At 36.6% G+C, this 25,899-nt stretch overlaps 1 protein-coding gene across 7 annotated transcripts in view; it reads left to right on the plus strand.

Moving 5' to 3' along the window:
- Positions 1–25,899, plus strand: part of agap1 (ArfGAP with GTPase domain, ankyrin repeat and PH domain 1) — a 234,948-nt gene that overhangs the window by 137,609 nt on the left and 71,440 nt on the right. For all 7 annotated transcript variants that reach the window (XM_079841021.1, XM_079841022.1, XM_079841020.1 and 4 more), the window contains 6 exons: positions 22–107; positions 1,288–1,429; positions 4,312–4,446; positions 19,886–20,013; positions 20,505–20,660; positions 21,834–21,926. In XM_079841021.1, the coding sequence (XP_079697147.1) occupies positions 22–107; positions 1,288–1,429; positions 4,312–4,446; positions 19,886–20,013; positions 20,505–20,660; positions 21,834–21,926 (740 nt within the window). The remainder of the gene's footprint in view (positions 1–21; positions 108–1,287; positions 1,430–4,311; positions 4,447–19,885; positions 20,014–20,504; positions 20,661–21,833; positions 21,927–25,899) is intronic.

The raw sequence follows: 25,899 nt of genomic DNA on the forward strand, positions 1-25,899 counted from the left end.
TTGACTGCTTTTGTTGGACAGGAGGGCGTTTTAAAAAGGAGATCGTTGTGGATGGACAAAGTTACCTCCTCCTAATCAGGGATGAAGGGGGACCTCCGGAGGCTCAGGTAGGAAGTACAGCTACAAATACAAAACGGTTTCCATTACAGAGGAAGTTCTGATTCACAACGTTGTGCCCAAGTCTGAACTCTGAATGGCGTAGCTAAAACAATATATTAGTTTTGTTTTACTGAGCCGCTGAGTGGAAACCATGATGTAAAAGTTTACATCTGGTTGATAACGTTTATTTAGACCAACTGATTTTCTGTTAGTCATAAAATGCAAACAGGAAGTCTCAAATGGCCGCTTTCTCATGCTCTGTGAAATATGACTTTTATGGTGCGTCTCAATCCACTTCCTAGTTCAGTAAGTGCACTGCCTAGGGAGTCAGTCATTTTCTAGGGCTGTCAGAATCGTTTCAGTAGACTTTTAACCATAAAAATCCTGTGAGCATTGGTTGCTTCATGTATCGACTTATCGGAAATACTGTCATGGCTTCTTAAGTCTCTCAAAAAGTTGTAAAATGTATGAAGACAAAGCCTTATTTTTCTGTCTTTAAAAGGTAAGATGGTATTTTTAGCCTCTTAATGAAAAATGTATTGTGCAAAAAAAAGCCATAAATTATGTATGGTTACAAGAAGATTATTAAAGTTTATTGATTAATTAATGTATGTATTTTTTTTTTATACTGTGGTACCAATAATCATAATGTAGTCATTGTGTGCTCATAAAGAAGGCCTTATTTTATGTCTTATTTTAGTTTTATTAATATTATAATAGCTTTTATTTTTATATTTTTAGTTTTCATGTTAATTTTGGTTTAAGTTTTAGTCATTCCGTTATGTGCTTTTGTCATGTAATTAGTTTTTAATATAGCTATTTAGGTGTAATTTATTTTTGTTTCAATTTTGTTTATAATATTTCCAGTTAATAATTGTAATGCTTCAAGTTAATCTTATTTAAGTTTATTATTGCCAAGGCAACATTTCTAACTTTCGTTTTTCTTTATTTTGCATAATGGCATTGTTGATAATTGATAATTACCCCCTCTATTTTTAATGTATGACTGTTTAATCGTATCACAGGTAATAGAGCCATCAGTGTGGTTCAAAGCTCTTGAGACGGCCTACGATTCTATGATGAAATATAAGTGCAGCCTTTTTTTGGGGAAAAAAAGCATGTTTCTTTGAAGAATATTTTTCTCTCACTTTCTTAATTCTTCCCACTCTCTCAATCATTCTTTCTCAGTTTGCATTGTGGGTGGATGCGGTGATATTTGTGTTCAGTCTGGAAGATGAGATCAGCTTTCAGACGGTCTACCACTATTATAGTCGCATGGCCAACTACCGCAACACAGCAGAGGTGCCCCTGGTGCTTGTGGGAACTCAGGGTAAGTGTAGGCACACACTGGGAGAGAAAAAAAAACCCTGGATATATCACATGACAACAACTCGCACTCAAATTCCAAGTCCATATTCTTTAGTGGTTTGGCTACAAATTTAAAGAACACAGTTTGACTAGACAGAGTTTCTTTAAATATGTCAGGGGTCATTGATCAGTTTTTAGTTATTATTACGATTATCACAAACACCTAAGATGCATTAAGGCATGACCTTGTGGGCAAGCATTATTTATAGATCTTTTTATATATACACTACCATTCAAAATTTTGGGGTTGAATTTTTTTGTTTGTTTTTGAAAGTCTCTGATGTCTCCAAGACTGCATGTATTTGATTAAAAATACAGCAAAAACAGTAATCAGGGTTTCCTTGGGTCTTTCAACAATTTAAGGCCTTAAAAATGTCTTAAATTGGAGCCAAAAGTCTTAAATTCAATAGTATGGCATTAAATTAGGGCCCTATGATTTCCGCAATGTGGAAAATGGGTACGGAATCACAGAATCCATTCATAAAAATGTATAATGTATAATGCAGAACGACACGTAATTTGTCAACTTTTGGATGAAAAGATCAAAAGTAGGTCAGGGCTTGACATTACTGCTTGTGCAGAAAAGTTTTTTGAAGGTGCAAGTAAAAGAGAATTTTAGAAGCCTGATTAAAACGTCAAATACAAAAAAAAAAATCCAAATCATCAAAGTGCAAAAATGATTTTGCATTAATTTCATGTAAGTGACGATTGATAGTGGATAATAATAAATAATGTATAAAGTACTGACGGTAACAAGGTTGCGCTGTTGACTAGGCTCAATGGTGAACCCTATGGTCAGTACACTTAAAGGGATAGTTCACCCAAAGATGAAAATTCTGTCATCATTTACTCAACCTCATGCAAGTAAATACTTCACCCAAAAACCGAAAACACAGAATTTGGTAAAAAAATAAATGTGAATTTGAGTCAACATATAACGCATTTGAAAGGGGCCCAAATTTTATTTTTTATTTTTTATTTTTTACTTTTAATACATTGCTGTTAAATCATATGTTTCATGATTTCAATTAATTAGACATGCCTTTTGACTGCTAAAATCTAATTTAACCATTAAAAAAAGATTTCATATGGCTCTAAATTATATTCAATTGCATGCACTAAAAATAAATGAATATCTTCCTCAGGATTTTTGTTTTCCAGTACAAATATCTAAACATCCTTAAATCAAGATACATTTACTTGACATGCAAAATGAAGAAATTTAGTCATGTTTTCTGATAAATTTAACAAAATTTAAGTGAGTTTATACTTAAAACAAGAATCTGTAAATGGTTATGAAAATTACTTTTTCATTTGAATTAAGTTGATTTATCTGAACCCATTGGCAGATATATGTTCTTGTTTTAAGCATAAAATCACTTTCACAAGATCACAAGATTTTTTATGTCATTTTGCTTCGTAAGTAAATGTCTCTTGATTTAAGAGCTGATAGTTTATATATTTGCACTGGAAAACCAGACATCACTTTTTTTGTAGTGTGATCAGAAGGTTCTTTAAAAGTTATTTCCATATTCTAGTGTTTAGGAGCAGAGCTATTCAAACTTTAATCTATTTTTTTGTATAATTAATTAAAAAGTAATGGAGATCTGTTAGAAATTGTATTTTCAAACTTTGAAATGTTGCTTGTATAACTCATTGTGACATTTACATTTAGAGAACATATTGACGTGTTATGTTCCCTTCAATTTATTCCTTAAATTGTCTTTAATAGGTCTTAACAAGTTCTTAAAATGTCTTAAATTTACCTTCATAAAACCTGCAGAAACTTTTTTTAGATAGTTTAAGATATTTTGAAACAGTATAGTATCCTGTGATGTAGGGATGTGCCCGATACCGAATTCAGAATGTATATAATGTATTCTACGGAGGCCCTAGAGGGACATGGTGAAGGAAAAAATATGAGATTGGAGGAAAAATGTTCATCAATGCTTTTGCATTCTCTCACAATTAAATAGTTGGGTAATTGAATTGCACATAATTTGCGGGCATCAGCCAGCCAATAGCAATATGCCTGGAATTGAAATCGCTTTTAAATGCACGCTCACTTCTTACTTTCGCTTTAGAATTTGTGATATTGCGTACTCTGTGTATAGGGAACAGCGGTACTGACATAAGTGATAAGTGAAATCTGATGTACTGTAATGCAACCAACTACTGCAGTAAGCCTTAGGGACTCGGTAGAATGCGTTATTCATTTTCCGTGCCTTTCTGAATTCGGCCTTGGGATAGCACAGCTGAATTTTTAGCATCATTACCCCAGTCTTCAGTGTCACATGATCCTTCAGAAAACATTCAGAAAATAAACTGATTTGCAGCTCGCAAAACATTTCTTATTATTAATGATGCAAACATTTCTACTGCTTAATGGAAAAACTATTAAAAAAACATTTTCAGGGTTCTAAAAGGCATTTATTGAAATAGAAATATCTGTAACATTGTAACTTTTGATCAATTGCTGGATGGAAATATTAATTTCCCCACTTTTTTAAAGTCTTACTGACCCCAAACTTTTGAACACAAATATATATTTTTAAGAGATGAAGTAACACATGATAAAAACGATACCCTTCACACTACTTGTGTTTTCAGTAAATGAACACTAGGGGGTGCCACATTATAAATAATGGAAGACTAGAGCTACAGCTCATCTACTTGTTCTTTTTTATTTCCCTTTTTCTTAATTACAAGATATATTAATTACAAGATTTTCCACAAGATAATTCGATGCATTTGAAGCATCTCACATTTAATGAAAGGATTTTCTCAAAACATTAATTATTTTCACCAGTTTTAATTTGTTTTTCTCATCTTATCTATTCACAGATGCAATCAGTGCAGCTAACCCTCGTGTCATCGACGACACGCGTGCTCGCAAACTGTCCAACGACCTGAAGAGGTGCACGTATTATGAGACCTGTGCTACCTATGGCCTCAATGTGGAGCGCGTCTTCCAGGATGGTGAGTCTGTTCATACAGTCTTAAATAGGTTAACATGTAAGCTTTAGGATTTTGCTTTAAAAAAAATTTGAATTTACTGCCACAGTTGTCAAATGAATGTTTAAACACCTAAACCAACACAAGGTCATCAATGGTGGTTTAAAGTTTCAATTGTATGTCACCTCTGTTAGATCAGATTCGTTGCAGCACCAGTTGTAACAGTGCATGCTTGGATAACCGTTACTTTCACATTACGTAGGTTACAGCATAAGAAAATGGAGGCAGAAAGCGCAAGGTGACTTTGCTTTTGAATAGCTGGCTCAATCTGGCTTAATCGGCTCTTAATTACAAGCTAAATGGCCCATCTCGTCTTGCGTGACTCTGTGTGGTATAAAGACAGCAGTGTTGTTCTGTTTGCTGAAGTTTGCTTGGGCACTTTGGGAAAAGCTTGATTTAAGTGCTTCATTAAACATTTTGGAAGTTGTGTTGTTTATTTGCTCAGTAAACTGTTGAGATCAGTGAGGGTTAAGTTGTCAGCAGGCTTTGAGATCTGTGCTCCACTAGGGGGCGCAAGATGTTAAGAAACGAGGCTTATTTCAGAAGATTTTTTTTTCTTTGAAAAGGCAAGTGGGTGTGCTTATGGGTTTTCCATGTTGGAAAATTGGAATTCTGTTTATAGTCTGTTTTGACAGACTTGATGTGCCATTTATACTACATTTATTATCATGCTGGGAATTTTAACTAGACATTTATGTATGCTCCTGGCAAGTGCTTGGTTACAAAAATAGCTTTAAAGTGTTTTTGAGTGCATATTATGCAAACTACTAGTACCATATAAGGCAAATATAAAGCTGAAAAAAGAAAATGTGAGTTTAAAAACCACTTAAACTCTAAGAAATTCTGAAGTGATCCCATCTGAAGTACAATTCACTACATCCAGCAAACTAAAGTATTACTTTTGTAACAACTTAACCACATTAAATAGTAAATTTCAAGAAATTCAGTGTTCTCCATGGCTTAAAAGTTTGAGGTCAGTTTTTTTTAAAGAAATTGTTTTATTCATCAAGTGCACATTAAAGTGACAGTAAAGACTTTGACGTGGTTACCGTTTCAAATAAATACATTTTTTACACTTTCTATTTATGTCATGTGACACTGAAGACTGGTCGTAATGATGCTGAAAATTCAGCTTTGCCATCACAGGAATAAATTACTTTTTAAAATATATTGAAATAGAAAACAGTTATTTTAAATTGTAATAATATTTCACAGTATTACTCATTTTACTGTATTTTGCATTTTATCTGTATAGATCTGTTTTATCTAAACCAGCACATCACTAATAACAGGTGAAGTAAATATAATTTTTGATATATTAGGAATAAAAAAATATTAAGTCACATTAAGGCATTCTATGTCGGTTTGGGAATACAAAACAATTTTTGGTGTAACAATTATTTGAACTACATATGGTAGCAGTAAATACAAACATTTTAAGGGTGTGTTCATACTTGTAGTTTGGATCTCTTGGTTCTTTTGATCCGGACCGCAGTGAGTCTAGCTCCACCCTTTAGATACCCCAATGGAAGGGTCCCAAAAAAGTGGCTTGGTACGATTCAGTATTTTGGTACCATTCACAACTTCTGACAATCGAAAATTGCGTACTGTACTGTACTGTACCGTACCATACCGTACCACTCGGTGGGACCCCTGTGGTATATAGGTCTGAAATCTGAATAAATAGGCTGTCTTTTAAATAAAATATAAATAAATAAATGTTAATCAAACAATTGTGGTAGCATGGGGGGAAAAAAAGTTGGTTTTGACTAGGTGTGTGCCAAATTTGGTGTTATTACCAGGGATTTTAAGTAGGGATGCACGATATATCGGCAACATATCGTTATCGGCCGATAAATTATTATTTTTGATGTTATCGTTATCGGTCCAATAAGAAAATTTGACCGATATAGTCAAGCCGATAGATAATGTATTATTTCCTTCAGCTGAGACGGACGCGCTGTCCACCATGATGGGTTTGAATTGCTCTAAATATGTTTGGAATCACTTCGAAAAGGAAAATACAGTTATGTGCAACATGTGATGCGCAAGTCTTCTATAATCTACATAAAATGATAATGAGAATAGAATAGGCTGTAAAAGAGCGTTGTGTTTCAGCGCGTTTGTTGAGGGAAGAGCGCCCACGGAGTTACACCTTCATGACGAGCACAGTCAAGTTCGCTTGTGCATTCACAGCCTTTTGTGCCATTGTAAGTTGTAATATTATATTTATTATTATTCTGTGTATGTAATATCATATAGGATGCGTTTGGTTGAGTTAATAAACGATGCAGTAAAGCACTTCATTGTACCGGTCTTTAGCTTCAGCGCGCGCCCACGGAGTTACACCTTCATGACGAGCACAGTCAAGTTTGCTTGTGCATTCACAGCCTTTTGTGCCATTGTAAGTTGTAATATTATATTTATTATTTTGTGTATATAATCCCATATAGGATGCGTTTGGTTGAGTTAATTAACGATGCAGTAAAGCACTTCATTGTACCGGCGCGCGCATTTCAAACAGAAATGCACAGCATTAATAACTACTGGGACTGTCCTATACATAACACTGCAATGAGAATATTTCTGTTATAAAACGTAGTGAATTCTCTGGGTTTAGTTGTTTTTCAGCGCGCTGTTGTGGGAATCGTCAACAACGCATTCTGACCAGCACAGTCAAGTTCGCTTGTGCATTCGCGTCATTTTAAGCATATGTAAGTCGTAATATTACGTTTTTGTAGTATAAACATCTGATTAAAGTCATATAGGATGTGTTTCGTTAAGTCAATAACCCGCAGTGCTTCACTGTACCGGTGATCATCTTAAGTTTCAGCACGCTCTCAAACAGGGGAAGAGCATCCACAGGAGTTATAACCCTTCACCTATGCGTGATTTTGTGCTAATATAAGTTGTAATATTATATTTATTTTTGTATAAATATCTGATTGTTCTCATATATGATGGGTTTAGTTGTTAATTAAACTTCTAAGCGCTTCAGTTTATGGTTGTTCGTTCATTCTCTCCAGCTTCAGCGCGCTCTCAAACAGCAATATTATTCCTAATAGACTAGACTAATATTACAGATGTTTAAGGCCAATTTATACTTCTGCGTCGAGTGCACGCAGAGGGTACGGCGTACCCTACGCATAGACGCGTTGGATACGCCGTGCCCTACGCCGTAGCCTGACGCGCACCTCTCCAAAAATGTAACAACGCGTCAATTCTACGCGGACCGCAAGCGCTGTGATTGGTCTGCCAGAACCCTTCCCTCAGGTCAATAAATAAATAAAAAATCTGCGATAGGAGTGTGTGTGTGTGTGTGTCCAGAAATTGGATGATAGTTCCTTACGTCTGCTATAACACACTATTTTGCAGTCCAGCGATTCTTTATGGTAGTAAATAAATACATATATCCGCTGAATATAGTTTATTTATTTTCTCATTAAAACCAAAGATGTTAATCAGTAATTGTATATCAAGAACAGGAACACATTAGGGTATATTTCGTGAATGAAGTCTCCGCAACAACAATCGCTTGCTGAGCCACCGCTGCTGAAAACAGCGGCCACGAGCTCTGCATGATTTCACAAACACATTCCAGCGCCAGATCGCCTTATTTAACTTTACTAATCAACTAGAGATGCTTAATTTGTATTAGATACAACAACTCAAGCTGCAAGAAAAGCCGCTCTCTCACTGCTGCTGATATTCCGACATGAATGTACAGATTCTACACATCAAGCTGCTTCTTCTTCGGCTGTTGTCTTGATTACACCAACATGCCCGAGGACACTGCCTCCTAGCGTCTGCATGTGGAATTGCACATTGACGCAGACAACAGCGCAGAAGTATAAATGCTCACGACGGCGTCGGCTACGCGCGTAGCCTACGGCGTACACTACGGCGTACACTCGACGCAGAAGTATAAATGGGCCTTTACTATTACTGTAATATTAAACATATTTTTTTTTTCAAAAACACAGAAGCATTATTTTTATAATTAGCACTTTTATTGTTCTCGTATCATTTCCATCAACAATATGGTTTGATTAAAACCATTTCTTTATCGTCTGTGCGGAGGTTATTTCATGCACTTGCATTCTGATTCTTTATTATGCAGCCTAAGTAATGCTGTTCAATTACTTGTTTGCATTATTTAGGTATATTATTTTTATTTTTTAGACAATATAATTTTTGGTAACATTTTACAAATAAGGTCTCATTTTATTAATGCATTAACTATCATGAACAAACAGAGAGCAATAACCTTTGTTTCTTTTAGTAATAAAATGTTTGTGTTTTGTAACAGTCCATTCACAGTTCATACCTAATGTTAAAAGACACAACTTTGGGTCTGAATATGTTGAGATTAACATGAACTAAAATTAATAAATCCTGTTGAAGCATTGTTCATTCATTGTTGGTTAACTAATACTAACAAAAATTAAACCTTATTGTAAAGTGTTAAAAAAAAAAAATTGGCCATAGGAGTGTAAAATTAATTTGAAAAGGTAAGGAATCTCACACTGGTTCAAATAGGCTACTGTAGTGTATAGGTTTGATTTATGTTGAAGTGTTTGGGACATGGCTTTTAATGGTGAGCCTTTTGTTTTTGTAATCAGGCTCTCAGAGTTTATAAAAATTTGTATTTAGATTTATCGGCCAATATATCGGTTATCGGCTTTCAAATATTAAGAATTATCGGTTATCGGTATCGGCCAAAATGTTCATATCGGTGCATCCCTAATTTTAAGGTATGGTTGCTTTGAAGGATTTTTTAATAGAGAAAACAACAATAAGATAATGTACTTATTGACTCTTTTTGTCAGCACGGGTCACATATTTAAGTGTTCACACTATAATTTTTATTTTTTTATTTTACATTTTATGACGGAACTTACAGATATGTAATGGGCAATGTAGCTCTTGTGACATCACATCATGGTTTTCACATCTTGGTTTTGACATCACATCTTGGACATCACATTTTGGTTCATTTAGACGTCTTTGGTTCGTGTTGATTCATATTTCAGTTAAACCGCACCAGAGTTCTTTTTGAAGTCGACTTTTTAGCCTTTTTACCGTTCTTGGTCCGTTTGTTTGGGTTCGGATGGCAGTGTTCACACTTCTTCAAATGAACTGCACTAACAGAGCAATTACACCAGAGTTCGTTTCAATCAAACCAAACCTGCCAAGTGTCAACACACCCTAAATGTACAATACATACAAGTAGCAAACTTGTATTCCATACATTTATGAACACTTCAGTGTTACTCCTCAGTAGTGAACCTTTAATGTATTTCTTTAAGTTGTTAGAATGTAACCGGTTCTTTGGTCCCCACCGAGGAATAAGAAAGAAGGTATTTTTGGACCTGGTTAAGTGAACCCATCATGTTGAGAGCTGGGAGATCTAGATGACTGCTGTAGAAAATCTTGGTCTGAGATTCAGTGATGGGTTGGGGATGGTGATGGGGGCCATTGGAAACAATGCTAACGAAGTTGATCTTGCCAGCTATAAGCGCCCATTGTGTAGACCTGAGGAAACACGAGAGAGTATTGAGTAAAGAAATGGAAATCCAATAACACCATTAATTAAAAGCAACACTTTTCCTAACCTTTCCCTGAAGTCCTCTTCCATATTGATATTCAGTGAATGTTTGTATATTTGTATCTGGACACATTTGTGCATGTCTGTGTTGTTTGCATGCAGCTTTACGCGGGTTTTGTGTATTTGCACATGCAGATCTGTGTGTGGCTGGGCGGCAGATGCACGCATCTCTTCGGAGGGGTTGGGCAGGCTGAACCGCTCAGTGCTCCGTCCAGGAGGGAGATTTACACTCTAAACGCTCAGCTATTATCTTCTTAATTATTACACTGTTGGCTGCAGCCAAGACTGCTGTAATTTAACTGTGTGTGTAAAAAGAGTGGCTGCATGTCTGTATGATGGCCAAGCTCATCAGCAGCACTAAATGAGAGCAAGAAAAGGCTAAATTCCTGATCATTACTGACGCTGTCTCTTCGCATCTCTCATTTCATTATCCTCAATTAATCATGCATTCTAATTATCCAGTGTTGTGGAATTTATTGATGAGTACCAAAATGATTATTTTAATGTTTTGTGTTGCATTGATAGCATAGCAACTACCCAGAGGTGTGTTTTGTGTGTGTGCGCGCGCCCACTCATGCCATTTTGTTTGCCTGATTTGGGCCTATTTTTGTCATTACTACTCATGTGACAATAATTTGTCATAATTTGTTTTGAGTTTTAATCATTGGCTCACTGCAGATTTACAGGCTCTGTATGATTCTGTGAGAGAACTGGATAATAGCAGTTGATATTTAAGTTGATCATCTCAAATTAGAAACAGTATGGATGGAACTTAAGTCTGTTTGGGTCCATAATCATATTACTGTGTAACAATTTATATATTTTTTGCGTGTCATTCTAGTATTTTTTTAAATGAAAGAAAAGAATCCTATCTGGCTTTGTTAAAATACATTGTAATGTAATACAACATAACATAATTTAACAACATAGCTGTTTTATCAAAAAGTGTGCTTATTATTATTATTATTATTATTATTATTATATAAATAATATAATATAATATTATTTTTTTACTTAATTTTTCAACATGAAATAAATATTGTGATGCACTATCGTACCAGGTTCATTTTTCTTGAAGCAGTTCTGCTTTGTTAGTTTTCTCGATTGATTTGAGAGATTCGGCGGAGTATTAATGAAAGTGCAGTTTATCAGGAAAGTCGTTTTTTTTTCTTTTCTTTTTTTAAAGACGCATCATGCCCATTGATTTGCACCACAGTTTTATGCATGTTTGATCACCCTGGGTTACTTTTTGTCACAATCAATTATTACTCACTCAAATTCATAATTCCTAATGGGACAAAAGTCTATATATACAAGTTTGCTCATGTTTAAGAGCAGGGCTTCTGCTCCTCATGGCCTTTTGCCTCTAATAAATGATAATTGTCTTTGGTTGAGCATGCAGTAATATAATGACCTGAATTGCCATAAATCAAATAATGCAGGCGAGCGAGTTGCATTGCTTTCCCAGAATCATAGAGATGCCAACACGCAAATAACAAGAACATTAACCATTAAAAATAATTGGTGCTGTAGTTATCTGCATTAGATTTATGTAACAAAGTGTTTACGAGATGGCCAGTGGAGAAATAAAGTGAGGCAATTTATTTGGTCAGGGTCAGCTCAGGGTCTACCCAAATAGATCATGTGTTGTTGTTGTTTTTTGTTGTTGTTGTGCTTTCCTATACGCGCCCACTGTTCGAATAGAAACCACGGCTCTGAGCGTGCATGTGGACGTGGGTGCGTGTGTATTTCTACGCCTGCAGAGTGTGTGTATGTGTTTGTCAGTGGTACTTCGGTAGAGGTGAGGGGTCCTGACAGCTCCCCAGCCTGCGTCCATCAGCGTGCTAATTTAATTATCCTAATTACCCCCCCTCCCCATCCTTCCCCTCGTTCTCGCTGGCTTGTCACATTGTCAGAGTGAGGATGTAGAGCTTTGTTAGCGTACGCTAACAGCTAACGAGGTCTGCTGTGCACTTCCTCTCTTTTGCAATCTCCCTATTTATATCTTAATCTCTTTTCATAGGCCCCTGCGGTTTGACCATTACTTCATTGTTAATGTAATATATTTTGTATTGGAGTTATTAGGGAGGTTATTGCTGTTTTATAATTGTCAGCATGGATGTCACTTTGTTTTAAAAAGTGGTAAGGATCATGGTGGCACGTGGGTTTTTTGTAGAACATTTGTTAATACTATATCGGTAATTTTATTAGTGTGTCAAAACTGAAATTTACATTGACAAATGGACAAACAATAAAATTATGATTATAAGGGCCAGATTTAGCATTTTGCATCAGTGAAAACCCTCTTTTCACTCTGAAAATTAGCACTGAAAAGGCGCGGACAGGGCTAGTTTTGCGGCTGACCTTATTGCATACGCGTTTGTTGGAGTTTCCCTTTCAGACGCAAAACATATGGGAGGTGAGTATTTAAATGAATCATGCCCAGTGATTTACTAAGGTTTGCGCTCATCAATTTACTGGTTTTTGCGCTATTATTTACCGCCCAAAAAAGCATTTCTTAAACCAGACGCTAATTGATAGATTGCGCTGGTCATTATGGAAATGATCCGGCTGCGTCTGTGTTCTTTAATTTGCGAGTGTGTAGATCATGCACAAAACTTTCCATTCCCATTGCCGGATATATGGATCTCTGGCTAATTTGCCCTGTTTAGTAAATCTGGCCCTATACGTCCAAAATATCATTATAGTTTCAACATTTGAGTGCTTATTTTTCAACATACACGCTCTTTAACTCTCACTCATTGATTTGAGGGTTCAATCATTTTTGCTGGCTTATTTAATTGCTTAAATCCTTACAATTCATCTGCTACTGTCAGTTCTGGGATTCTGTGGATCAGCAACTAGTTCACATGTGTGACCCAGTGGTTTTGAGAACCGGGGTGCTGGGTGCTAGTCTTCTGCTACTTTACAATAACGTTCATTTCATTAACATTAGTTAGGCAACACAAACTGGCCTGTATTCATCTTGATTCATGTTCATTTCTTCATATACTAATACATTTTTAGCACTGAATGGAGTTGTATAAATTAACATTTATAAATTAACATATCACATAATGTATTTATTAACATACAATACTGTTCAAAAGCTTGAGGTCGGAAAAGTTTTAAAATATTTTAAGCTAAAAGTCTTTTATGCTCACCAAAAAAAAATTCTGTTTCTGTTACTTTTGGTTAATTTATTGTTCGTTTGTTGAATAAAATTGTTTTTTTTTATTAATTTTTTTTTTTTTAAAGAAACTTATTACTGATCCCAAACTTTTGAACAGAAGTGTAGATTAATAAATGCCATGAAAAATGTTGTTCATTGTTAGTAATACTTTAACTAATGTAAATTAATTTTAGATATATGTCAAAAGTGGTGATACTTGTTGCCTTTTTGTTTTGTAATCTTACTGGATTGGAGAGCAAGCCACTGTAACTGCAGAAAAGCAATAGATTTCAGATTGGCTGATCAAATTGTGCGGTTTGGATGATTAATTATTGATTACATTAATTTCCGCCCTTGCTCACAACATTTAATGAACAAACTTACAAGTATTTACTACATTTACTTTGCTGACCCACTGTAATGTTGTATTTGATTAAAAAACTAAATCTTTTGATGGCCCGGTAGGACATTTGTGTTGTTCTTCCTGAAGTAAATATATAATTTTTGTCATATTTAGTGGATTTTATTACAGTCAGAACAGTCTTCATTTGGGAAGAGAAAACACTACAGTCTCTCACATCTACACGAGAACCCAGTCAGGATTTACGGCTGTTCAATCAGATCAGTTTGGCTGTGTACATGTGTGATGGATACAGAGTGAAATAAGCTGTCAGCGTGTCATAACACCGTTACACCTGTGGCTTTTATTCCCTGCATGCAGCATGTAAACAGTTGGGTTTTGTGTGGATGCGAGTCTGTTTACACAAGTGTGTATTTTGTCTTGTATAGTAGGTCTAATTACTGAACAGTAAGTGCAGGAGCTCTTTGACCTTTATACAAGATTCCTAGTGGGTGGTTCATCTGCCCTGCTCTCCTCCAACTCATTAGCTAATATTTATAGCACACCGCTGCTAACCGCTCTGACAGCAGCCTAATAAACGTACCTGTGTCTTCATTTAGTCCGACTTACCTGTTCTGTCCATTCTTCCTTTGCACATTGTAGTCTCTTTTTCTCTTTGCTCATTTCTCGCTGGGGGTCGTGGATAAAGGTCAGTCTGTTGTATCAGCTCAGCGTTTAGACGAGAGGTCAGAACCTGTGTTGCAGAGTCGGGGGTCCAGGTCTTTGTTCAGCAGGGTTTTCTGATCGGTTGACCTCAAGTCAGTATAATTGAGTGAATAAATAAACACAGCAACATGGCCAATAAATCAGAGCAAGATAATGGCAGTGGATTAATAGTAGAACTGCACAATTCTGGATGAAATTAGATTTTTTTTTTTTAATAGATGGAGATCACAATTCTCTCACAGTTCGAATAGACATCTAAACAAAACTATTTAAAAATATTTATTGAAGTTGAATAAATGAATGATTTCCTGACCAATACATTTTTTTTAACAGTAACTTGTCGCCACCTACTGGTGTAACGATGTAATTGATACAATCTTTATTTTTAAGCGTCAAAAAGTTTCGAAATCAAAAGGTGATTTACTCCATTTTGATCACTATCATAGGCATCAGTGTTTATATTCGAATTATAAGCTTTTATCCCAGCACTTCTGTGATTTTAATATGAAATATTGTAAGACAGAAATAATGATATGGTTGAAAAAGCTGAAGCTGTTCGAGATTGAAATCATTTATTAACAATTAATCAGTCAGGTCAAATTAATAGTACATATTGTTGATTATCTGGTAGTAAAAATTAACAGAAGTGTTGCAAATGTAAATTCTGCCAAAAAATCTGAATATTGCAACAAAAAAAAATTATGAATAAAGCAACAATTCCAGCTCGTGTGTAAGAGAACAGAAAAATCACGAAAATTTCTAGGGAAATACAAATTGAAGTTATATACACAAGGGAAGCTCAAAAATTAAAAATGTATTTTTGTAATTGTTCTGAATTATAAACCAAAGCTTGTTCATATTATTAATGTCTTTACTGACGCTAGTCCTGCATCTTCACACACGGTATGCAAACACTGAACTCTTTATGCAAACCTGCAATAATTAATAAGTTGAACTGTCCCCATACTTTATGTAGGCCTATGTTTAAAAATGTTTAGGCCAATTTACAGAGCCCTGCGCATGACGTGCCGGAAAAAAGATATCAACTCACAAGCATGTTTTATTAATCATTGCTTTAGTTGAAATTTAGGGACGAATTATCCAAATAAAACGTAACCTCATGTTTTAATTACATTGTTAATTGTGGCTGTTCTTTGTTTTTCAAATCATAAGAACAAAATATAAAGTTCTCACGTTTGAACTAATGCAAGGATACGATTGAATAAAAAGCGATCTACAATTTCTTAATTTATGGACACTGCTATGTGCAGAGCTGTGTTTAATGGGACAGATAACGAATACAAATATATAGTTTAAATGTTATAACGCCTTATTGTTATTATTTTTGCCAGTTATTTATTTCATTAATTTATCTATCTTCATTTACAAATAAAAATGTCACAATTCCAACCTTACTGAGCAATGTTGCAAACCACCTGGTGATGATTTCGCGAATGAGTGTCACATGTGACTGGGTTGTATGTCGGTAATATGCATTTTGGTTGACTACCTACTGTAAATTACTGGTCCAATTATATATTTTTTTCTTCTCAAAATTCATGGTGCTTTTTTAATTTGCATCTTAGATTTTATTTGGTAAAGTGTTTCCTTCATGGTCATGTCTGCTTACTGAATAAAAATGTGTGTGTTGTGGAAATGTTATTCATATCGCGGTGTTTCCAGATGTGTTGTTTTGTATAATTATACTTATGTGGAAACCTGGCTATTGATGTGCACTTTGTCCCAATTGCAGAAATGTATTATAACAGGATTTGCAAAATCAATAGCACTGTTTTATAAGTGTGCAAATGTAAACATAACTACTGATAAATGTCATCAATATAGCTGAGAGTGTTCTTAGTGGCTTTAATAAAAACCACAATCCTCTAAAATCTGAACAAAAGAGAAGCTCCAGTGGAGTGAATGGTCCTACTCTATGATGGCTATGCTTCTGCTTCTGTCGGCAGTGTTCAGGCCAACTTGCCATAAATCTGATCAAACGGGAAATGTTTCCGGCAGGATAAATGGCTGCCTCTCACAGGGGAGCCAAGATTGATAGTCAAAGTTAAATTGTATTAGCTGTGCAGTTTAAATATTTAACCCAGTCTTATCATAACTGCTCTTAACACTTAAAGTAAAATACAGCAGGGGTGTCTGGAGAGGGATCTGTGGACATATATCTCTCACCACCTCCATGCTCCTGCTGTGCTATTGTCCAATAATACTTAAATGGCTTGACTTATTATGAATGGTCATTATAAAGCTCTCTAGAAGATTCTGGGTGATGACAGAGTTACTCACTAAGTGTTTTCATGGCCACTGCGGGTTTGTGAGCTGCATTGCTATTAACATAAGAGTCACTGACATAATGCTCTTTTGTTTTTTTTTTACAAATCTATTCTTTAAATTCCTATCGGTCTATAAATGGAACTCATGCACACAATGACTTGAATACACTATTTTTATAATGAGCATGTTTTTAATGTTTGAATTGAATTTTTTATATTTTTTGAGGGGCATAATGTAAAAAAAAAGTCATCAAAATGAAAAAAAAAATAAAAAATAGTTTGACAGCGTTTTTACAGCAAAAAAAAAAAGTTAACAAAATTGCTTCATTGCTTATATCCTTGTCATCTTCTATCAGCTCTGCTGGTGTTATTTCCTTGTGCCGTTTATCGTTACATTTCTCGTTTAATGTTGTCTTCTCCATTTCCTCCAGTTCATCTTGTGCCTCGGCCCATTTATCAAAATTGTCATATTCACCAAATAAGTTAAATGACACAAAAATCATCAATTTAGCTAAGTAAATAGGAAATGTTTACAATAGCTGTCTCACTCTGTATGCAACTGTAAATGTATGTTACGATGGTTACCAATGTTTATAGGTAGCGCATTAATATAGAACAGTGAGTAGACTGATTTGGAACTACCTGTGCGTTTAAACGGTTTTATTGCACACCTTCCAGCCAATCAGAATTGAGTATTCTGATAGACCATGGTAAATGAGCAATAGTAGTTGTGTGATATGGCTGTGGCTGTGGTTCAAGCAGAGTGCCGTAAGTAATCACAGCGTGCTAATATACAGCCATATCGCATGGCTACAAGAAGTGTGATATAGCGGTTATACAACAGTTCAACAGCACAAGTGTGTAAATAAATAAGAGTATCTCTAAAAACCCTCTTTTGTGCGTGTCCATGGATTCAAATCTCAAGTTGACAGTTTGACAGTTGAGCCCAATCTTCCGTTACTAATTCTAAAACGTCATTTTAGAACTAGTACTGAAGGAACAATGAGTCGCTTCATTGAAGTTTATTGTATTATGTAGAGTATTATGAGAGAGAGGTCGACTAAGCTAGTGCATTACCTGCATGTAGCTGATATTCTTCAGGTCATTCTTAAATTCATAATCACAAAATCAGTTTGAATGTCCGCTGAGGAAAGGTCTTTGTCCTTTTAACAGTTAAGGGGATTTCCCATGACAGTGCTAGTCAGTGCATTTGTAAGTTGCGTCTTAAGGAGTTGTTTAAAGTAAAAACAACGTCTTTGTTTCCTTGTTTCACTTTCTTTCAATATAAAAGTCTTTGCTATTGACAGTCTATGCTGCCATCTAATGTGTAATATATGTGTAATATTGTAGCTAACTTTCACTGACATTGAAATCACAATCACAAACAGACCCTTTATTATATAAAATATAATATAATCAATATTACAATATTATAAACAGTATTAGCCGTTATAAAAGTATAAGAGTTTTGTACAATAGGAAATAAACACAAGCAAACAGTTCAGTCAAAATTTAAAAAAAGCAGCGCTAGTTATAATAACCTACAGGATTTCAGTTAAATAAAAATATAAAGCTATGAAACTTTGCCATTAACCAAATAGATCTGCTCTGGAACAAGTAATAGATGAATAAGACAAAAAAATGCCCGTTTGATATACCCAAAATGAATTATACCTCATGTTTAAACACTATCTCCTGGCGATTTTCCTGGCACAGGCAGAGCATCGAGGGAAAAATGTATTGCCAGCGGCAAATTTCTGAAGGACTGGCAGAGATTAAGCTGTTCTCGGCGGGTACATGTGCGCTGAACGGCTGCTTGCGGTCTGGAGCTCAATTTCCGAAAACGCCTCAACAAATTGTCAAATATGTGCTATGTTTATATATAAGTTGCATTTTTGAATCTAAATAACTACATTCTCACCTAAAAAAACTTTTAAAACTACATTCCGTTACACAACAACAGTAGTATTTGTAAAATTATGGTGGTTTGCTCGTCCGCCATGACATACTCTGAGAAATTTTATTTTTTTCCAAACCATATGAAATCAACATGAACGCGAAGAGTACATTTCAAAGAATTTTTTAGCCTAGATTTTAAAAATATTTTTCCTTTGGTCATTGTGAATATTTGTCATCGACCTGCAACGGTTTGTCACAATAGCCCTGTTGCCTCTTCTCTTTCCTCTCGTTTGTTCAAATGAGATGCTCGTTTATGATTATAATTAGCCGATTAGCGTGGTAGCGTGTCACGACGAGTCTAAATAAACACAGCTGCACAGCTTTTCTGTTGGAGCGGCAGATGGGACAGGGGGAGCATGAGAGTACTGCGTTGAGAGAATTTTTTAGCAGAGTAGCATGCCGTTTGCCCTTGGACAGTGATCTCTCACCTGAAGGTAAATGTTTATGACGGAATCATCATTAAAACTCAGACGTTTAATAGGTCCAATTAAAACAATGACTTCATTTACAGCGGAATGAGAGCCGGCCCTATTTATTGGGAACTGGAGTAATTGAGTTCTGGGCACTTGGACCGTTAACTCCCTCCTGCCTCCTGAGAGCCACTTCAGTTTAAAGGATTGAGGAAGTTTCTGAACGCTAGAGGGCGAATGTTTGGGGCTCAAGGGAAAATTAATCTAATCACTATTATGTTTGGAGGAGTGTTTAATCAGAGAATTTCATTTTTGCATTGACAGTTCCCAACTTAAGAGTTACTGTTAAGTTCTGAGAGGGAATAAAAAGCCACTCTCTATGCTTCCATCCCCAGCGTATGTCTGTTTTAAGGGATTTATGGGTTAAAGAATGAGCTGTTCTCCGTAAGCTTCTCTCCACGCGATGGGATCAATGTCGTTAGCCGCGAGATGACGAAGCGGTAGAACATATCTCCGTGGGCCGAGCGCAGATTGCCACAGGGGCCGTCAACCGATCGATAGGGACAGAGGCGAGCGATTGACTGACACCGCCCTTTTCCTGGCACGGCAGAGCATCGAGGGAAAAGAGAAATGGACGAGGGAGGGGAAATGTTGAAATAATGGGCCTTGGAGGCTTTGAGTGCGTGGCGAGTGCTGGCCTGTGGAGGAGAGTGATGGGCGAATTAGGGGCGGCCTGGGTTAGCGATTCCACACACACTCTCATGTGGGGTAATGAAGTAGACCACTTTACACGTCTAACTACAGACTGAACTGGCGTCAGTGTTTTTGCACTCTTGCTGTTGGTCCTTCTCCATAATGCATGAATTCTCCCTGACCTTTTCCATTTCTTTGTCATTTCAGTGGCTCAGAAAATAGTTGCAACCCGAAAGAAACAGCAACTCTCAATCGGACCCTGTAAGTCACTGCCCAATTCTCCAAGCCACTCCTCCGTCTGCGCAGCGCCTGTGTCTGCGGTGCATATCAGCCAGGTGAGTCTCACACACTTAACCCTCTTGTTGTGTTGTGCTGAGTTGTGACCTGTTCAATTTAAAATGATTTCTTGAAATGTTGTAAATGTTTTTTTGAGTGTGCATTCAAAGTGTTTAGATGTGTTTTGGAAAGGCTGGAAACTTTTGCGTTGGTGTCAAATTGACACCCCCTCAGATTCAGATTTAAGACTAAGACTCAGATTTAACTCTCAATTGAAGTCTCGTCTTCTGAATTATCCAAGGAAAATTCACTGATTCTTTATCTGCGTTTTATCCCCCTGCGCCTGCAGACAGTAATCCTCTTCCGCATGGCTCAATCCTCATTGATTTCTCATTAGCAGTGTACAAGTGAGCCTGTGTATGTGCAGCCAAGCTTAGAGAGGCTTAGGCAAAGCTCAGAAAAAAAGGAGGCCTATGGTGTTTCTTTGTAACATGAGATTATTTTCTTGCTTTTCTTGCTAAGTGATTCTTGCACTGTGTGTGTGTTATAGACCAGTAATGGTGGAGGCAGTTTGAGCGATTACTCCTCTTCCGTGCCCTCCACTCCCAGTACCAGTCAGAAGGAACTGCGTATCGATGTACCCCAAACTGCCAACACCCCTACGCCCGTCCGCAAACAGTCCAAACGACGCTCCAACCTCTTTACGGTCAGTCTTGCTCTCCCAGTAGACATATAGGCATGATTTTAATTGTTAACTTTATAATTATAAGTACAATACCACATTACAACAAAAGCAGTCAATTTAATAGCATTTGTTACAAAGTGAATACAACATTCACAAAAAAAATCTATTACATTTTGATTTGATAAATATATACTTTTTTATTTATATATTTATTTTTATGCACACTTCTGTTCAAAAGTTTTCGGTCAGTACGTTTTTATTTATTTTATATAAGAAATGAATACTTTTATTCAGCTAGTATGCTTTAATGTTTCAAATCAATGCTGTTCTTTTGAACTTTCTATTCATCAAAGAATCCTGAAAACAAAATCACATTTCCACAAAATATTAAGCAGCACACCTGTTTTAAGCATTAATAATGATATTAAAAAGTTTCTTGAGCACCAAATCAGAATTAGAATGAATAGAATGATTTGTGACGGATCCTTTGACATTGAAGACTGGAGTAATGGCTGCTGAAAATTCAGCTATGCCATCACAGGAATAAATTACATTTTAAAATATACAAAAAAAAGTAACATTTTGCAGTTTTACAGTGTTATGTATTTTTGTTTAAATAAATACAGCCTTGCTGACTTCTTTCAAAAACATAAAAAAATCTTACCATCATCAAACTTTTGAATGGTAGTATACATTTTACACATATTTATTTACACACACGCATATATATATATATATATATATATATATATATATATATATATATATATATATATATATATATATATATATATATATATATATATATATATATATATATATATATATATATATATATATATATATATATATATATATATATATATATATATATATATATATATATATATATATATTTTTTTTTGTTCATTTTTTGTTGTTGTATACATATGATCAGTAACCCCTTTAATTTGACAGCCGTTCTTCCGGTCTTGTAAGCTCTTTAGTAGTGGACATCCTGCACATGTACCACATGTCTTGCTTTCAAGAAGTTGAGGGGGTGGGGTCAAGTCAAGGTCAAGTTGACCCCTCCCACACCCCCTTGACTTTTGAAGTCATGTGTGTGCCCTGCACTCCAAACTGTATCTGGTCTGAAGTCAGGCTCAATTAGCAGCTAGCTCGCCTTTGACTAAAATGATGTCTTCTCCCCCACAGTCTCGGAAGGGAAGCGAACCAGACAGGGAGAAGAAAGGGATGGATGGCCGTGCAGACAGCATTGGAAGTGGCCGCGCTATCCCAATTAAACAGGTAGGGTCTGGCCGGCCGTCTGGGCTGGTATAATTGGAGTCCAACAGCGGCGTATTGTGGACGAAGGGGCCTCAGATCAGTACTCAGACCCCGCGCAGAGCCTGTTTGATGCCATCTTCTTGATTAACAGTGAAAGCACGCACTTGACATCAATTAGAGCCAGGCTCTCCCGTGTGCTGAAATGAGATCATTAGGATTAGAAGTGGGAAGGGATTTTTCTCTCCTCAATGCACCCCCCCCACAGCCAAAACCCCTACACCATCTCACTCTTCCACCTTCTTTTTTTCCCTGTCAAACGTGTGGATAAAAAAAAGCTAAGAGGAGCCTAATGAAGTGCAGTCTACCAATCTGCATATGGGCCCATCTTTCCCATCAGCCCTCCCCGACAAGTGGTGTGTTGGGGGGGTGAGAAGCAGAATGTGATGTGAAGACGACCCCCTCCTCTGCACTGTGGGAGAGATTGTTTGACTTGGCCTTAATTTGTCACAAACAAGGGTGTGTAGTGAGAGAGTAAAGAAAAACGCTAGCTAGCGTGGGGGTGGGGGGGCGAGATCATCCTCTGCGCATCTCAGCTGGAGTGAAAGAATCAGGTAATTAGCGGCACTAATCGTGCCCTCTCATGTCAGCGCCGTGGCCTTGTTTGTAATTTTCTAATGAACAAATTGCATCTCTGATTAAAGCTGCCTTTAAGTGAGATCTGTGTTTATTAGCATGCCACAGTGGAGCAGCGCTTCCGTCGTCCACCGTACAGCGCAGCTGGCGTTCAAGAGCGAAGCTGCAGACCTTTTGGATGTGTGGGCTACGTTCGGAACCCGCTGGGTTCACATTGAGAGACTCCATAGGAGGCAAAGACATTTACTCAAGACACCCGGGCAATGAAGCTGCGCTGTAATTGGCCCCTCTTTTGGCATAATATTTTATTATTTCTTCTTACAAAAAACAGCTTTAAAAAAAACTGCTCTTAAAATTTGAAAAACATTTGTCTGTCACGTGTTAAGCAGTGTGACATTCATGGATTAAATTGTAATTAAAATTAAATAGAGGAAACCAGAAGATTTTTTTGTAATTAATACTTTTATTCATGCTAGGGCTGCACGATATTTGGAAAGAACGTACTTTTTTTCTGCAATTTATATTTATATTGCGATATGAAGACAATTTCACGAGATGACTTGAATTAGGGTTGTGCGATTTTGGCTTCCAACGATTATGAAAAGATAATCGAAGTAAAACTATTATTGTGCCACTTCCGTCCAGCGCCCCTTCCTTTCATTTCCAGCGATGCGCTTTCGTTCCTCCCTAAAAGACCAAACTTAACATCCGAATCAGCCAAATTGTTGTAAAATGCATACTGTTGCTAAACTGTGGGACGTTTCGGTGTGCGTGCTCCGATTTGGAGACGAACACGGATAAGCAAATGGGCTTCGGATACACTCCTAAACGCGTACACACTAGAATGTCAAAATGCCTTTTTGGAGAGAATTCACGTAAACACGGTGGGTTATGTCTTACGTAAATGTAAACAGTTGAGAAAGAAAACGCGTATGTGACAGTGTATTGGATCTGTGCTTTAGCTCTTAAAGTGACAGCAGCCTAATTTAACTGATATATCTTGCAGCCCTAATTCAGACATTGCCTAGACGGAAAAAAGCTGCCTAGGAGCGTTACCAAGATGGCTGGTGAGCGAATTGCCTTAAAGGGACTTTGGAGGTACTTCTTTTTCAAGGCACACAAGCGAGTGCTAATGCTGCCAGCAGTGATCTCTCACCTCCTGCGGCTCTATTTGCATAAATCCTGTTAAAGTCAGTGGCGGTTAATGAAGAAGAAATGAGGCTGGCCCAGCTACAGCGGCGCTGAGAGCAGGGCGCCGCGCTAGTGGCAGATGGGAAGGCTGAGCCATAGCAGGCAGCTGTGCGGAGAAGAGAGCAGCATGGAGTTTTAACTATAATCTGACTCTCTTCCGACTGGGCTTGCGCTGGGCTAATTTGTATGTGCGATGCCAAGAGCAATCAAGACGATAACGCGTGTTCTCGAGAGAGGGGTGGTTGCTGTTCCCCAACATGTAGAACAACCTTACTACATGACATTAGAACGTGTCATTTGAGTAAATGATTACAATTTAAATTTAAAATATGCACTTAAAGGGATGGTTCATCCAAAAATGTAAATTCTGTCATCAATTATTCAATCTCAGGTTGTTCGAAACCCGTAAGACTTTCATTCATCTTCAAAACACAAATGAAATCTAAGGGATTTCTGTCCCTTCATTAAAAATCTATTCACCAAAAACTTTGGATGATTCAAAGCGGAATCGAGACTTCTGAAGACGCATAATCGCCTTATATGATGAACAGATTTAATTTAGGCATTTATTCACATAAAAACATTGATCAGCAAATATACATAGAGCACTCAAAAATAATAAACGGACGGATGAACGGACAGCTGATCGATGTTCATATGTAATTAAAAAAAGCCTAAATCTGTTCATCTTCATAAGACTTGGATTAAATCACTTGTTTCATATGGATTACTTTTGCAATCTCTTTATGAACACTTTGACGCATCAGAGTTTTGGGTGAATAGACTTTAAATGGAGGGACAGAAATCTCTCAGATTTCCTCAGAAATATATATATATATATTTTTTTCCGAAGATGAACAAAAGTTTTAAAGGCCTTATGTTGCCCTGCCCCTTTTCAGCACTGAGCTTCATGCAATGGAAATACAAACACAACTAGCAAAGATCTTCTGGATATATGAATGAACCACTTGTTTTAAAATCTTCCCGGTTTACTGACATTTGTTATGACATCCACTTCAAACATTACAATGCTCATGATACATTTGTTTACTACAGTAAGTAAATCGGTAACACTTTACAATAAGATCTCATTTGTTAACATTAGTTAAAGTGTTAACTAACATGAACTAACCATTAGCAATACATGTGTTACTGTATTTGTTCATCTTTGTTTCATGTTACTTCACAGTGCATTAACTAATGTTAAGAGATACAACTTTTGATTTTAATTTTGCATTCGTAAATGTTAAAATTAACAATAATAAATGCTGTAGGAGTGCAGTTCATCATTAGTTCATGTTAACTAATGTGGTTAACTAATATTAACTAATGAAACCTTATTGTAAAGTGTTACCAGTAAATCCACTGGACCAGCTAATTACTTTTTGACTGCGATGCCATAGAAATATACAGAGCTACTGCAAAAAACAGAAGTTCAAACACAAAATTACAAAGATGGCTGCACGCTTGTTTCTATGGCGCATAAGGCCTATAGGTTTTATAAAAAATAAAAAATAAAATTATTTAAATTTTACATGTATTAGAGAGCCTGCATTATAGCGAGGCATTAGCGGATGGAGAGTGTCGCACGGGGGGCCTGGCGCAGAGCCATATCTCTGAAACATCTCTCAGCCTCTTGACACTGCAGGTACATAAATGAGGGATTAATTTCCCTGGTGTCAGACAGAGCCTGCCCCACACTTACACACACACACACACACACACACACACACACACACACTTACGCACACACTTACGCTCACAGTCTTGTGCTGATCAGAGGCTCCATTGGTGCCGGTGTCCCTCATCTCATGAGGAGATCAATCAGCCAGCTCAATCAGAGCTCACCAACCTCTGCAGTGCACAGTGTTTCAGTTCTCCCTTCTGTCCTCTCGCTCACTCACTGGTGCTTTTGCTTCATGTTAGTCCTTATTGTATCCCACTGGCTGGCCCAATTGGACTTTTTGCATTTTCTATGCTGATTTTGGAGCAAACTTTGTGGAGAAACGGTTGTAAATATTGTGGTTATTTTTTATATACTGCAACTGGGATTTGAACTGGGATATGATGCATGTTTATTGCTTGGATATCAATGCAAAATTAAAACTCATGCAGTCACATTGTACTTAGATTTTAATCTTGTTTCCGTAAATTTTTTAGATGTGATAGT

This window comes from Gobio gobio, assembly GCF_949357685.1.
Source record: "Gobio gobio genome assembly, chromosome: 17".
NCBI classification, from domain to species: Eukaryota; Metazoa; Chordata; class Actinopteri; order Cypriniformes; family Gobionidae; genus Gobio; species Gobio gobio.